This window comes from Enhydra lutris, unplaced genomic scaffold (genome assembly GCF_002288905.1).
Source record: "Enhydra lutris kenyoni isolate GAN:26980312 unplaced genomic scaffold, ASM228890v2 scaffoldscaffold64, whole genome shotgun sequence".
In the NCBI taxonomy this organism is placed as follows: Eukaryota; Metazoa; Chordata; class Mammalia; order Carnivora; family Mustelidae; genus Enhydra; species Enhydra lutris.
In genome coordinates this window covers 6,916,591-6,931,861 of record NW_019154148.1, presented here as the reverse complement: position 1 = coordinate 6,931,861, position 15,271 = coordinate 6,916,591, and the positions used below count along the sequence as shown (strand labels likewise).

At 38.6% G+C, this 15,271-nt stretch overlaps 1 protein-coding gene across 2 annotated transcripts in view; it reads left to right on the top strand.

The window, feature by feature from the left end:
* Positions 1–15,271, top strand: part of LOC111158882 (YTH domain containing 2) — a 72,941-nt gene continuing 57,670 nt past the window's right edge. The window contains exons 1-4 of one of the 2 annotated variants that reach the window (XM_022521180.1): positions 1–308; positions 1,740–1,830; positions 9,539–9,735; positions 11,076–11,275. In XM_022521180.1, coding sequence (XP_022376888.1) covers positions 125–308; positions 1,740–1,830; positions 9,539–9,735; positions 11,076–11,275 — 672 coding nt within the window. In that variant the 5' untranslated portion in view covers positions 1–124. The remainder of the gene's footprint in view (positions 309–1,739; positions 1,831–9,538; positions 9,736–11,075; positions 11,276–15,271) is intronic. The other variant, XM_022521179.1, reaches the window with a different exon arrangement.

The window sequence follows — 15,271 nt, the reverse complement described above, 5'->3', positions numbered from 1 at the left end:
TGACCCCGGCCCTGCTCAGGCCGCCTGCGGAGCGGTCCATTTCCGGCCGTGGCCGTCCGTCCCTGTCATTTACCGAACGCCCGCAGGCCTGGCCGCTCCCCCGCGGGGAGAACTTCTCAGGGCCATGTCCAGGCCGAGCAGCGTCTCCCCGCGGCCGCCCGCTCCTGGCGGCGGCGGGGGTGGCCCAGCTCAGGGCGGCCCTGGGGTCGGGGGCCGGGCGAGGGGGCTGAAGGACATTCGTATAGACGAGGAGGTGAAGATCGCGGTCAATATCGCTCTGGAGCGCTTCCGATACGGGGACCAGAGAGGTGAGGTTCCCGACGGGGACCCCGCCGGCTGCCCCGTCTCCCCCACGCCGGGACCCACCGTGTAAAGGGGCCGCCTCAGAGTGGGGCGGGAAGGCTTGGGCCGCCCCCCGGCCCGCGGCGCACTGGAGCCGGCCTCCGCGGCGGGCCCGGGGCGCGCTTCGTAGCGCTGGGTGGGAGGCACGGGCTCCCTGCATATCCGCTGGGCTGAAGCACTTACCTGGCGTGAGTCAGAAGGTGGAAAGAGGCGCGTTGCTCCCCTGCAGGACGCGTTTCTTTCATCCAGAGAGAGGCCTTCAGGCAGGCAGCTTGGGGGCGTCGAAGCCACAGTTTTTAGGTATTGATCCCCCCCTCTTTTTTAAAAGGAGATTATGGTAGCCTTAGCTGAGGCACGTTTAAGCTACAGCAGGAGAGCAGAGGACACCAGACGAATAAATGCATTGGCAATATGTAGTGCTTGGTTGAAATCCCGAAAGCATCACGCTTAAACACCGAAAAAAATTAAACCGGTTTTGGTGGATGAAACGTCTTTCATACCCCTTAAGGCTAGAAAGCTCCTTGCCTTGGGTCATAGCGTGCAGAACCCACAGCCCACCCGCGGTGATCTGTACAACATAGTGTCCATTCCGATTTGCTGGCCTAGGTGGAGGCCCTTGACTTTGGAACCTTACAGTCCAGAACAGGCAGGGACTTGAGCAGAATTTGTTTGCCGTAAACAAAGCCTCAGCAATAGGAAAGCAACACGTCCCCTCTACGATAGTGAAATATTAATTCTAGACAGTTTTGAAAGCAAAGACAATGGGGTTTGACATTGAGCATTTATAATGCTTGAGCATCGCTCATTGCAGAAGGAAACGAACCTTTTGCGAATTAAGCAGGTCAGGACTCAACTAAGTTAAAATAGGAAAATAGGTTCATCAATTAGTCATCTTACCAAATTGAAGATTCCAGTACAAATAAGAGGAGTAATCTTTGGTGAACAGGAGAGTCCTCTATCACGTTTAGATTTAATTTTTATTAATATGGTAACTCTGGTAGACATTCAGCAGTTAATTGAATTAATCACGACTTCACGCATAAAATGACCTTTTCACAGAATGAAAATGACTTTTCACATAAAATCACATATGCTTAAAGGATTTTTTTTTTTTTTTTTTTTAAGAATGCTTTGGGGAGGGGAAGAGAGAGGGAGAGAGAGAATCTGAAGCCGACTCTATGCCCAGTGTGGAGCCCCACTTGGAGCTCAGTCTCACGGCCCTGAGATCATGACTAGAGCAGAAATCAAGAGTCGTGTGCTCAACTGACTGAGCCACCCGGGCGCCCATTTTTTTCACATTTTATATCTGTATGTTTATTGAAGCACCTTTATAGAAAATCGTGTATTCCCAAATGGTCCTTTGTGTGTGTGTGTGTATTTTTTTTTTTTCCATGTAGAAATGGAATTTCCTTCCTCTTTGACCAGCACTGAAAGAGCCTTTATTCATCGATTGAGTCAATCTCTTGGTTTGGTCTCTAAAAGTAAAGGGTAAGCTGATAGTTTTTCTTATTTAAACATAATTATTTACCAAAAAAGAGAAATGTTCCTGACTCCATTTAAGTAGTTACTACTGTTTTAGATTCACATCCTTAATTATATTGTAGATAAACTGATTCATGTCTGTACCAAACTCAGCTCTTTGCGTTTTCCGTTAGGGGGTTTAAAAAAAAAAAAAAGTAAAATTTAAAGTGTAAGAAAAATAGTTTAAAAGTTGAAGTTGCTTGCTGGAAGAAAGTGTTTTCTTTTTTCGTAGAAACTAGTCTCCTTTTTAAAAAAGAATGGATGGACTAAAGATAATAAGTACAATTATTTACAGAACTATTTCTTTTAATGTTACTATACTGTAATGGTAACTTTAGAATACATAATCATTGTTTTCTTTCCCATCAGCTTAAGAATCTGGTGATTAAAAATGACTAAATAGGGGTGCCCGGGTGGCTCAGTGGGTTAAAGCCTCTGCCTTCGGCTCGGGTCATGATCTCAGGGTCCTGGGATCGAGCCCCGTATGGGCTCTCTGCTGGGCAGAGAGCCTGCTTACCCCTTTCTCTCTCTCTGCCTCTCTGCCTACTTGTGATCTCTGTCTGTCAAATAAATAAAATTTTTAAAAAAATTGACTAAATAAAATGGTCCTATATTTGAGGACCACTGACCACAGAGAGAAAAAGTCATTTGAACTATCCAATTTGAAGGGCTCAATTTTAAAATTACATGGAACAATTTCATTTTGGGGATAAGAATGATGGGATTGCTATATATAGCAGGGTTTCTCAATATTGGCACTACTAACATTTCAAACTGGATAATTATTTTGGAGGGCTGCCTTGTGTATTGTAGCATATCTAACCTTACCCAGGAGCAACTCCACTCACCGTTTTAACAACCCAGAATGCCTCTAGACAGTGCCAGAGTGACCTCTTGTTAAGAACCAGGGTTGGGGAAGAAAGATAAAATTTCAGCTTACCAGGGTTTAGGTTAAGAAGAGAGAAAACAAAAGATTATGAGGTCAATATTTGTAACAAACAGCAGGATAAGTCCTAAGAGGAAAGTATCTGATGTAGGAATGTCTGGCTTTTGAATGCCCACAATGCTACATTAGAGGAAGATGGGCTTTAGCTTAGGTGAACGTGCATTTTGAACATCACTAAGGCCAGGGCTGGAAAACAATGGTAGATTTTGGGCATGCCCATATCATAGTCATCTGGATAAGTTAAATACTGCACTTGCAGATGAAAAGAGTACAGAGCCATAATCCTTTATCCAAAAACACTTGGAACAAGTGGATTTTGAGATTCAGATTTTAGGGTATATTTGAAATGTGTTATGTAATACCCCTCATAAGGTACAGGCATTACATTTAATCACATTATTTCTGCTGGTAACCATGGATGTTCACAGTAAGATAAATAAATACTAGAAATAGACTCATGTCCATGTAGTCAGGCTTTCCTGACAAATGTAGTTGCTGCCTTTAACCTTAGAAATAAAACTGCCAGTTACTTTGCGAGCAAGAGGTGGGTTTCTTTGGAAGTAGGGGGTTGCAGGCTGGGACAAGCAAGCTACTACAAGTCCAACAAACAAAAGAGAGGAGCATGATTTTGTGGAGAAGGAGGAAGTTGGGAGGGGTTGTCCTGAACAAAAGTTAGAGAGAAGCCAGAAGGGTGATGACAGTTTCTCATTGGCTGGGTTTCAGGGATGGTTGATTTCTTGTAGAAGAAGAAGAAGAAGCAATATAAAGCTTTCCTGTTGAGGTCCGTAGTAGAAGCTCCTTTTCTTTCCTTTTTTTTTTTCCCCCACAGAGTGGGAGGGAAAGGGGTAGAGGCAAAGGGGGAGGGAGATAGAGAATCTTAAGCAGGCTCAACACCCAGCATGGAGCTCGACACAGGGCTTGATCCCACAACCCTGAGATCATGGCCCGAGCTGAAATCAGGAGTCAGACAGATTAAATCTTAACCAGACTTAACCAACTGAGCTACCCAGGTGCCCCCAAGTTTCTTTCCTCTTGAGGCTCCTCAGCTGGGTCTGTAATAGACAATTCTTCCTGGAACTGACATGAGTAGTTGGGCTTGTCCTACCAGTCTCCCTTGCTCACATCCCCTTTCCACTAGTGTGTTTCCACTTAGTGAGGTTTCCCTTTATTAATTTTCACAATGCAGACTTAGAGAAATCTTCCAGTTTTCATTGTTGTTTGGGTTAAGAGTTGCTGCTAAAAGGTTGTCTGAAAGCATTTGTTGTAAAGGCACAGTTCTGTAGCTCCATCATTTCTGTGGTCGAATGGGTTGTGAATTCTGAACAGTTAACATGGAAATGACCTTTAGAAATTACCCTTAGAATAGCAGTCCCTTAGAATGGATGACATCTGCTTCTGTCCAGTAGCACGATTATTTAAGGGATGGTCCCAAATGGAGAAACCTGGGGCAGGGGAGAGTTCAAGATAGAAGTTATCAGGACAAAAAAAGGTGGATGAGGAAACACTGAAAGGAGAGAGGAAAAAAGATGCTGAGGGAAGCCAGCCAACCCTGCCTTCTCATCTAGACTCTAGTCACTATTCCTTGCGCTCTACAAACCCTCTAGGGAATGTCCTAGCACTTTCCCTCCCCTTTTTATCTTTGATTAAAGGTAGTACAATGTTTATCTAGTGGTCCTTGTGATTTTCAAATGCCTTTTCTTCTTTTCACGTATAGGAGGAACTTTGAATGTGGTTCTTGTATCCTTTCTTTTCACTTACATGAGAATTTGTACCTGACTTACATTTTTATGTTTTTTGTTTTGTTTTGTTTTGTTTTTCTTAGATTTTTAAAATTTATTTGACAGGGAGTTGGAGAGTGAGCACAAGTAGGCAGAGTGGCAGGCAGAGGGAGAGGGAGAAGCAGGCTCCCTGCTGAACAGGGAGCCCGATGTGGACTCAATCCCAGGACCCTGGGATCATGACCTGAGCCGAAGGCAGCCGCTTAACCACCCAGGCACCTGTTTTTATGGGTTCTTTTGTTCACCATTGAGTAGAGGATTTTTTCCCCCACTTCCTTAGTTTTTCTGCCTTTTTCCCCCCCTTTTGTACCTGGTATCATGGTTTCTTAATATGTATTCGAGAGAAAGCCTGGTGTGGCGGAAAAGGCAGGCAAGTTGGATTTGACTCCTTGTGTCTTACTGCCTCCTTCTCCAGCTTTGGTCATGGCCCTTAACTTTCAGGGCCTGTTTTCTTAAATGTAAAGTATGAAGGAGTTAAGTCTCTTTGTTTTAGTTCAGATTCTGTAGTTTATTTTGAGCATCTTACAAGGTCTGAGAATAGATTCTAGGCTTACTGTGTGAAAGTTTACACTTATTTTTTCTCATCACTTTCTCCTTTTTGCTCTCCTTTCTTTCAAAATTCAACCATGTGTGCTGGATTTTGTTTTTCCTTTCCTCCTGAAGAGTTGGATAGATTTTGCAATTGATTACTTGTTGTGGATTACTTTTTATAATTGCTCATCTTTGGGTGAAATTTCTCTTGTCGGAGTAATGTCCTCATATTGTGCTCTTTAGTGTAGCCTAAAGTTTTGTTTGAAATTGTCGGCAAGCTTCTCCATACTGAAATTTCACCTCCTTATAATTTGTTTCCGTTTTTCCCCAACTGAAATCTGAGTTTTCGTTTTAAGAGCACACTTTTCTGAGTCTCATGAACAGAACAGAATTTCTTTTCCTGTTCTTTCTAGTCTTAGTTACACAAAATGAAATTTACCAAATGAATTCTGTTAAAGACTTGTGGAAAGAGAAACTATGAAGTACGTGGAAATAGGTTTTCCAGGTACAGGTTTCTTACCCTGTGATTGCTGACATTCCTGCTTCCTAGGTATCCATGTGTTCTAGTCACCCTGACTGCAAGTCTCTACCCTGTAAGAAAGCCCCCCTGTTCAGATTCAGGTTCCTACCTCCATTGCCTCTTGCCTGGGAAGATTATGTATTGCACTTTTCTTTTCTGCCCCTACTTCAAATAGGAAAAATTGGTTAAAGGTTACTTAAGTGTCTTACTGACTTTCTGGGCATCCATTGAAAAGAAACAGCCTACGATGCCCAATAGTAAAAATAGTGACAGTTCATGTTTATTAAGTACTCTTATGCAGCAGGCCTGGTGCTGGAGGTTTTAAGTAGATTAGTTCATGCTGACCATAGTCTTAATCAGTAGATTCTATTAATAACATCCGGTATCTGTCTAATAGGTGAGGCAGTTCGGGGTTGGAGACATTAAGTAATTTTCCCAAGAGCACATAGCTAGCAAGGGGCAGAGCCAGGATTTGAACATAGTTAATGTTTCATTACTTTTTGATTGTTTATAGGGGCACAGTAATGTCCTAGGAGCTGTGAGAAGTTAAAATGGAAATATTAGGTAGATCTCGCCTTTAAGTTGTTCATAGTCCAAAGTCACAGAATGAACCAGTGTGCCACCATCATAGTGTCCATGACATGAGAGCAACTTTGTTTAGTGACAGAGTTGACGGATTGGTTTATTAATTTCCACATAATCACAAAAGAAAGTACAAATTAGTGTGATATAAACTTCAATAAATTCACAATTCTATTCTACAGTATTGGGAAGAAAATGGTTTGGAGTTAGGTTTTTGCATCTTTCTGCCTAAAAGAAGTATAAATTAAGGAAATAGGAAATGATGCATCTGTAAGGCATCGTGTGAATGTGGATTATTTTTTGAGACATTTAGCTCCTTGGTGGCTGTGAGCTTCTTACATTGTCATCTCAGATTTTGGCTCTTTAGCTTATTTTTTTTTTAAGAAAAGGATTATTAGAGAGAGTGTGCGGGTGCATGGACGAGGGGCAGAGGGAGGGGTAGAGTGTGCGTGTGCATGTGCACGTGCATGAGCAGGGGGTAAGGGGAGGGGCAGAGGGAGAGAGAGAATCTCAAGCAGACTCCATGCCCAGCACGGAGCCCCATGAGGGGCTCAATCTCATGACACTGAGATTATGACCTGAACTGGAACCAAGAGTTGGGCACTTAACCTACTGTGCCACCCAGGTTCCCCCTAGCTGATTTTTTCAACTGTTTACGGATTAGGAGAGTGGAGAATAGTAAGGCATATGGTTCTATTTGAGGTAAATGTTCAGTAACATGCTGTATAAATTGACAAGTTGATATTAAAATTGCATCAAATTTGATGAGTTAATAGTTTTTTTTTTTTAAAAAGGAAGAAGCCATGGAAATGCCAAACTTCCTGATAGCATGTATTGATTACTTTTACACTTTGAAAGTTAGATATTATGTTCTTGCCTGTAATATTAGCACATTTATGTTTAAAATTCACATGTGGAGCTTGCATTTTATTTTGAAAAAATTGTGACATTAATTTATTTAGCATTGTGCAGCTAGTTTCTAGTTAATTTTGTTTTGAAAAGGAGTCTCTTAACGGTTTTATTCAAAGAGTAGTGCCACTTTGGAATGAAAACATAATGAGATTTCAGTGTGTTAGTTTACAAAGTAGGACAAATCTCTGGTGTGTTGAATGTTTTCATCCTCACAACAAGATAAATATTTTATTGAACATTTCACTAATCTTTATCATTTACCGGTGTCACTGGTGCTGAATGTGGCAGGAATGAGAGCACTAGGAGCCACAAGTAGAATCTTCCTAAAATATAAAAACTATCGAGTTGATTATATCTTTCTACCCTACCATCTGTGTTCAAAATGAATTCAGTAAATTTTAAATGGTAATGGCCAAGTACTCACACATGCTTACTTTGAAGTTATTTTTGTACTTAAATGCTGTATTATTAGTAGGCAGCTTATGTTAGGAAAGTTTGAATCTGACCCATTTTAGTTGTGAGCTTGTGAGGAGAGTATATTCTACTCAACTTTGTAATCCCAGCTTCTAGCATAGTGCCTGTCATACAGTAGGTGCTCAATATATGATAATGATTGAATGAATGAATGAAATAAAATTAGCTAAAGGTGAAATACGGCAGAACTTTCCAGAGACAGTTTTCAAGAAAATTAAAGCCTCTTGGAGCTGATAGATACAGCAGAGATTTTTAAATTAACTTGTGTATGGTGTGAGAGGAATAAAATTTTTGATCATATAGCTAGTTAGTTGAACACAAGACTCCTGGCTCTTGGCTCTAGTGCTCATTCATTCCTGGACACTTCCTGCCTTCTGTAGTTGAAAGTTTTATGAAATAAATGGCACAGGAGGGGAGTGAATGATTGTGTCTATAATGACTGTGCTGAGTTTTTAGAAAGGTCCATGGGAGAAGAACCTACTGCAGAAATTACCTCTAGAATCCAGTAATTCTTATTTACCATAGAAATAACCAAAATTCTTAGATCAGGTTAAATTTAGTTATTTCACCTTTATCTCGTAATTTAAAGATCACTAAGAGCTTGTTAAGGAATAGATTAGATAGTTCTGAACACTTAATAATTCATTAAAGCCTTCCATAAAGAGTTTCTAGAAATTAAAAATCTTGGTAACTCAAAAGTCTCACTTAAGGCTTAGACAGCTCAAACTGTATAGGTTAATCTCCAGTTCGATACTGTTTTTGCTGTGAAAATATTGTTAAAAAATTTTAAATAATGAAAATTAGGAAAAGTGTACATGTACTTTTCATTGTATTTGTGGTTTTGTTGCTCACTTCTGTAATGTGATAGTGACAGTAACAAGTGGTAGAACGTTTTATGAAATATTTTGGGTAACTTTTAAAAATAAGTTATTTTTTTCCAGACTATGTAATAATAGCTTTCATTCATTTAATACTTACTTTGTAACAGATTTTGCCGTTTATATGCGTTATCTTATATAGTCATGAGTAATCCTTTGGGGCAGGTATTACTATTATCTTAGGGTCAGAGCTATTAAATAATTTGTTTATAGTCCCACAGCTGATAAGTAGTGGAGCTAGGATTCAAATCCACGTTGGTATGCTTTTAGAGCCTGAGTGCTTTACGAGTACTCTATTGTATTAGATTATGGACATGCATTTCTAAATCAGTCAAAACGCATTTGAGGACTTCCTGTGTGTATAACATTGTACCTGAAACTCTTGGAGCTACAGAAGTCATAGAAGACATCATCAGTCCTGGACCAATTGAAGCAACAAATACACTTACATCAAATAATTTGATAACAGTTATAAAGATGTATCAGGTAATGACTTTGTAACTGAAGGCGAGAGCCCAAAGCTTTGAAAAATTTCTTTTTCCCAAGATGCATGTGAAAATACTTACCAGTAATGTTGATTTATGCTTTTTTGGTCCAGCCACTAAGCTTGGTTCTCAACAGGTTTTCATGGGATGTGACATTACCAGCATACTATGGAAACATTCAGTGGGCTATGAACTGTACCTTTTTTATTAGTGTTTTTAGATTCTGTTGTTCAGATTGGTTTTCTCCCTCTGTATGCTTCCAACTGGTGATGTTTCATCCATCATGAAGTCTGCTAAGTCAGACTTCAACATTTGTGGGTAAGTAAGCCACTTGGGAGGTTTAAAATCTGGATTTGCTGCAGTTTGAAATTTTAACTGAATATGGTCTTGTGGCCACTTCAGCACCAAACCCCCTTCTTATAGACTTTTTTGGGATTTTCAGCATCTTCTTCCAAAGCATTTTGATTTTTTTCAATGTTTTACTTGAGACATGTTTTCTAAGTAGGCATACATCATTTGTGAACAAATTGACTCTATGTAGTAAATAAATGATTTTTATTAATATTCAGAAAGGGAGCAAATAGATACCTAACTGTGAAGAAGAAAGATGGATCAGAAACAGCTCATGCAATGATGACCTGTAATTTGACTCATAATACAAAACATGCTGTTAGGAGCCTAATTCAGAGATTTCCTGTCACCAATAAAGAGCGTACTGAACTTCTACCTAAAACAGAAAGAGGAAATGTGTTTGCAGTTGAAGCTGGTATGTATTTTCTGGGGAGCTTCCTTGTCTATCCTATTATTTGATGACTGTTCTTTTACCATTTTAAATTTATTTTTTTTTTAAAAACTAAGATGCAGTAAGATTTCTCAGTTTGAATCGTTTGTTAGAAATGAGAAAGAACTGTGGAGGTTTTGGAATGACATGCAGTGTTAAGGCACGTGATAAAGTTAGACAAGTCTTCAAGCGTCACAGTGACAGCTGTCTATTGAGCACCCGTTGTATGCTAGACAATGTCATAAACTCTTTATATAGGGCCTCATAGAACCTTCCAAGGCCAGAATTTCCTCTATTTCAGGGGTGATTAAATGGGTTCAGAGCAGTTAAGTAATTTACTCAAGGCTACTCAACTAGCCACTAAACTGCAGAGCTGGGATTTGACTCCACAGTCTGGACTTTCCTATGTTACACTGCTGAGACATGCTAATCGGTGAGCTTTTGAATTTGGGCTTTAGCTTCTGGTAAGAGGACAGAGTCTTCAGTACACTAACTTGCCAGAAGGTAGATAAATAATATTTTTAGGTTATAAAATGAAGTTCTAATTTTATTATTTGGAAAAATAACTTCTTAGAAAATTATTATTTACCTAAAGTGACAGATACGCATTATTTCCATTGTCTGTTGGAGTAGGTTTGCAGAGTGTAGAAAATACATAGTCCTAGATAGCAAGGAATTTAAGTTCTAAATACATGGCCACAAAAATGTTAAAATGTTTTGAGTTATGTGAAGAATATAAAACACATCATGCCTCTTTTTTATTCCTGTCTGCTCATTAATTAAATGTAGATGCTGACTCAAATTCTTCATAAGGAAATTTGTTAAGATTAGGACCTTATATTTATACGTATTCTATATGATCACATAGTCTTACATATTTAACTTTACACATACAGACTATTACTCTTTTCACAATGTGTTTTCATATTGTGCATAAAAGACTTGTTATGCACGTTGTTTCCCATTTTAGTTTTTTGTGTCATTATTGATAGAAGCAAGCATGAAAACTCTTTTACGATATCAGAATCCTGTTATATTTTTAGTGGTTACAGAGTGATTGATTTCTGTTCATTTGTAAACATTATGCACCAGAAATACTTTTAGAAATTGGCCTTTTGATTGATAACCGAAATTTGTAACTTGTTTTTAAAGAGTATTAAGTGTAGGAGTACAGCAGTGGTGCATTGCTCGCTAACTTTATGTAGACTGAGTAGAGAAGAAACATTCGAATGGAATTACATTGGAAATTACTTATCTTTGTTTTCTACACTTTTTAAACATTGCTGACCATAATTTTTTTTTTGTTCTTTTATTCATTTTCAAAGAAAACCGGGAAATGAGCAAAACAAGTGGGCGACTCAACAATGGCATACCTCAGATTCCAGTGAAAAGAGGGGAATCGGAATTTGATTCTTTCAGGCAGTCTCTGCCTGTGTTTGAGAAACAAGAAGAAATTGTTAAAATAATTAAAGAAAATAAAGTAGTTTTGATTGTAGGAGAAACTGGGTCTGGAAAGACTACGCAGGTTTGTTTCTGCTTTGTTTTTTATGGAAAACAATATTTTATCCCACAGGATAGTTTTATATCAAATTTGTACTGAATGTATTTTAACCAAAAAAGCCCCTTTTGGTTACTTAGTGGTTATTTTAGAAATACTGCTGGGAGTGCACTTTGAGAGTTTATAGAAAGGAAATGTTTTAAAAATAATACTTTTAAGCTAACACATTGGGGCTTCGTTTAAATAGACGAGGGGGGGTGGGCGCCTGGGTGGCTCAGTGGGTTAAGCCGCTGCCTTAGGCTCAGGTCATGATCTCAGGCTCCTGGGATCGAGTCCTGCATTGGGCTCTCTGCTCGGCAGGGAGCCTGCTTCCTCCTCTCTCTCTCTCTCTCTCTCTGCCTGCCTCTCTGCCTACTTGTGATCTTTGTCTGTTCAATAAATAAATAAAATCTTAAAAAAAAATAGACGTGGGGCATATGATTGGGCATAAAGGGATATGGACGAGGCTAGTCTTGTAACCTCCGTGAGCCAGAGCCCACATTTGTAAAATGGAGCTAATAATTGCTCCCATTTACGGTGAAGTTTAGAGATGTCTGTAATGAGCCTACCAGTGTTTTGTATGTAGCAGCTAAATTAACAGCAGTATTAACAATGATGTGTTAATATAAAGTCGACTGTAGACATTGAGACCTGCGCAGGTCCCAACCTGTTTGTGGTTTGGGGTTGCTATCCGTCTCATAAAACAAAGTAGAGGGTTTGTCTTCTGGAAAGACAAAGTCGTCTTCTCCTCTGAGAAAGTCTCCTACATCGTTGGCTTCGGCATCTCCCGTGAATAGGGAGGCAGGGATCCAGGCCTCAGGAGTCTGGGTTTTTGGCTGAGGTAGAGAGAGAAGACAGTGCTTATAACCAGAAAGTCCAGAGTCGTGTGTAATTACCTCCAGGACTCATCCCTGTTAACCGAGCCTGGGCTTTGTGACAGATGTAGAAGGAGATTCCTTAATATTAATGATACAGTGTTAAAAAAATAAAGTTGGCTCTAGAATGGAGTTAGTATGACAGGTTTGACTTGGATGTTTAGTATCAAAGTGCTTCAGTGTGCGATTTCCCTCATTGGGTGATGGATTGGAAGTAAGTATGGTATAGTGATTTGACCTTGTTTATGTTTTTTACATGTTCACATGTTAAAATAGTAAAATTACCTTGATTTTGATAGATTCAGATAGAATAGTCAATATAATTTTACATTTTTTTCTCTTCTTTTATGGACATATAAATTTGCTTTTGACAATCACTTAACATTTCCTATGGTCATATCGGTTGGCGTAATAAGCCTAGTCCATAGGTAAGGCAAGGGGGTAGAGGCAAAGTTGACTATAAAGTTTACCACTTATTCACTTGAAGGACTTAGCCATTTTTACAGAGGTGTAACTATGCCTAAAACATGAGCCTCTAAAGCTGGATAATGAAAAACACGATGAAATTTTTACCTGAGCACAATGTATAAGATTTTTCTTTAGCGTGAGTCCTTTTATGATTAATTGGAATTCCATGGAGTCATTCCAGAGAATTGGTTCAGTTGTTGATTTAGTATTAGAGTAAGTTTTGCCAGTAGGTTTTAATTGTACTCTTTCTAATTATATTGAGCAGGGATTACGAGAGCTTACTTTGGCAGCACATATACTGAAGGGAGATTATGAAAGTTTTGACAAATATAATAAATTTGTGTTTTCATTTAAATTATTTGAATATCCTTGCTAAATGATCTTTGTATATGGGCATTAGGTATGCTTATTTTCACAATTATGTGTATCATTATATTAGGTATGACGATACTTGAGAATTTAATTAGAAATGGATTATTTGATTATGGCTTTTCGAGAAGAAACTATTAATTTACTGGGTTTACACCTAAGAAATGATCACATCTTATTTGAGGAGTTCAAATAAAATTACTGATGTATCTGTTTTATGAAATATAAATGTAATAGAATTCAAAGTTCATATCATTAGCCAGTTTCATCTTGCCTTTACTAGCATTAGGAAGTTAATTGCCTTTTGCATTTTCATGTTCACTGTTCATGTTCATTATGTAAAATTCAAACATTATGGAAAATAGTACATAGAAAGTGAAAGATTTCTAATTCTCTTGCTACTTTCCATGCATTTTTGTCAGAAACTTGGAGTATGTATTTGTTTTTTTTTTTAATTTTTTGATCTTTGCGTTTCATTTTCTTTAGAGCACTGATATATATATGTACATGTATAATTATATATATAACATATTAGATATTATATATAACCACTGATATATATATTTATTTTATTTTATTTTATTTTTTAAAAAAGATTTTATTTATTTATTTGACAGAGAGAGAGATCACAAGTAGGCAGAGAGGCAGACAGATTGAGAGAGAAGGAAACAGGCTCCCCGCTGAGCAGAGAGCCCAATGCAGGACTCCATTCCAAGACCCTGAGATCATGACCTGAGCCGAAGGCAGAGGCTTAACAACTGAGCCATCCAGGCGCCATATATATATATATATGTATACATATATATATACATATATATATATATATATATATTTATAAACAAACATGAAATAATATGCCTTTTGCATCTTGCTTTTTTCACTTAAAAGATATGGGATATTTTTCAGTAGCTAGAGATATAACTCTTTTTTTTTTCTTTTTTAAGATTTTACTTATTTATTTGACAGGGAGAAACACAGCAAGAGAGGGAACACAAGCAGGGGGAGTGGGAGAGGGAGAAGCAGGCTTCCCATAGAGCAGGGAGCCAGACGTGGGGCTTGATCCTAGGACCCTGGGATCATGACCTGAGCCAGAGGCAGATGGTTAACAACTGAGCCACCCAGGTGCCCCAGAGATATAACTCATCTAAAAAAAAAACTTTATAGTATTCCCGAACATTTTACAATAACAATGATAAAAAATGACAATTTACTATGTGTTGAACTTTTGAGTTCGCTCGTTTAAATCTCTCAGTAACCTCAACACATGTAGGCTTTTTATTATCTCTACAGGTGAGGAATAAAAACTGGAACTTAAAGATATAATCTGTCCATATTCCCATAGCTAGGAAGTGGCACAATAGGGATTTTATTCTTGTATTGTACTTCTTAATATTGTATTCTAATACTTCTTTGCTAATTTATGGGAGTAGTTTCATAGGGTAAGTTCCTAGGAGTGGAAATGCTTGGTCAAGAATGTGGCAGTTAAATTTTAGTAGCTAGATTAGCTAGTTATTGTCTGATAACTCAAAAGAGAGTTGTATTATAATAAAATTGAAGATATTGAAGGTTCCCATTTCTTTGAAGCTTGGGCAGCAATGATTTACCTTTATTAATCTGATAAACAAGAAATAATGTTTTTTTTTTTTTAAAGATTTTATTTATTTATTTGTCAGAGAGAGAGAAGGAGAGAGAGCGAGCACAGGCAGACAGAATGGCAGGCAGAGGCAGAGGGAGAAGCAGGCTCCCCGCCAAGCAAGGAGCCTGATGTGGGACTCGATCCCAGGACGCTGGGATCATGACCTGAGCCGAAGGCAGCTGCTTAACCAACTGAGCCACCCAGGCGTCCCGAAATAATGTTTTAATTTGTATTTCCTTTCTTAGTTGAGTATCTTTTCATTTTTGCTTGTTCTGTGGGTTGCTTATTTATACCTCATTTTTCGTTTGGCTTAATCATTTTAGTTTATTTTTAATCATTTTGGTTTAATTTTAATCCAGATTAGAAATTTGGATTATTTTTAATCATTTTGGTTTTATTTTTAAATTTTGGTTTATTTAGTATTTTTTTTATTTTTTATTTTTTTATTTTTTAAAAAGATTTTATTTATTTATTTGACAGACAGAGATCACAAGTAGGCAGAGGCAGGCAGAGAGAGGAAGGGGAGCAGGCTCCCTGCTGAGCAGAGAGCCCGATGTGGGGCCTGATCCCACGACCCCGGGATCAAGACCTGAGCTGAAGGCAGAGGCTTTAACCCACTGAGCCACCCAGGCGCCC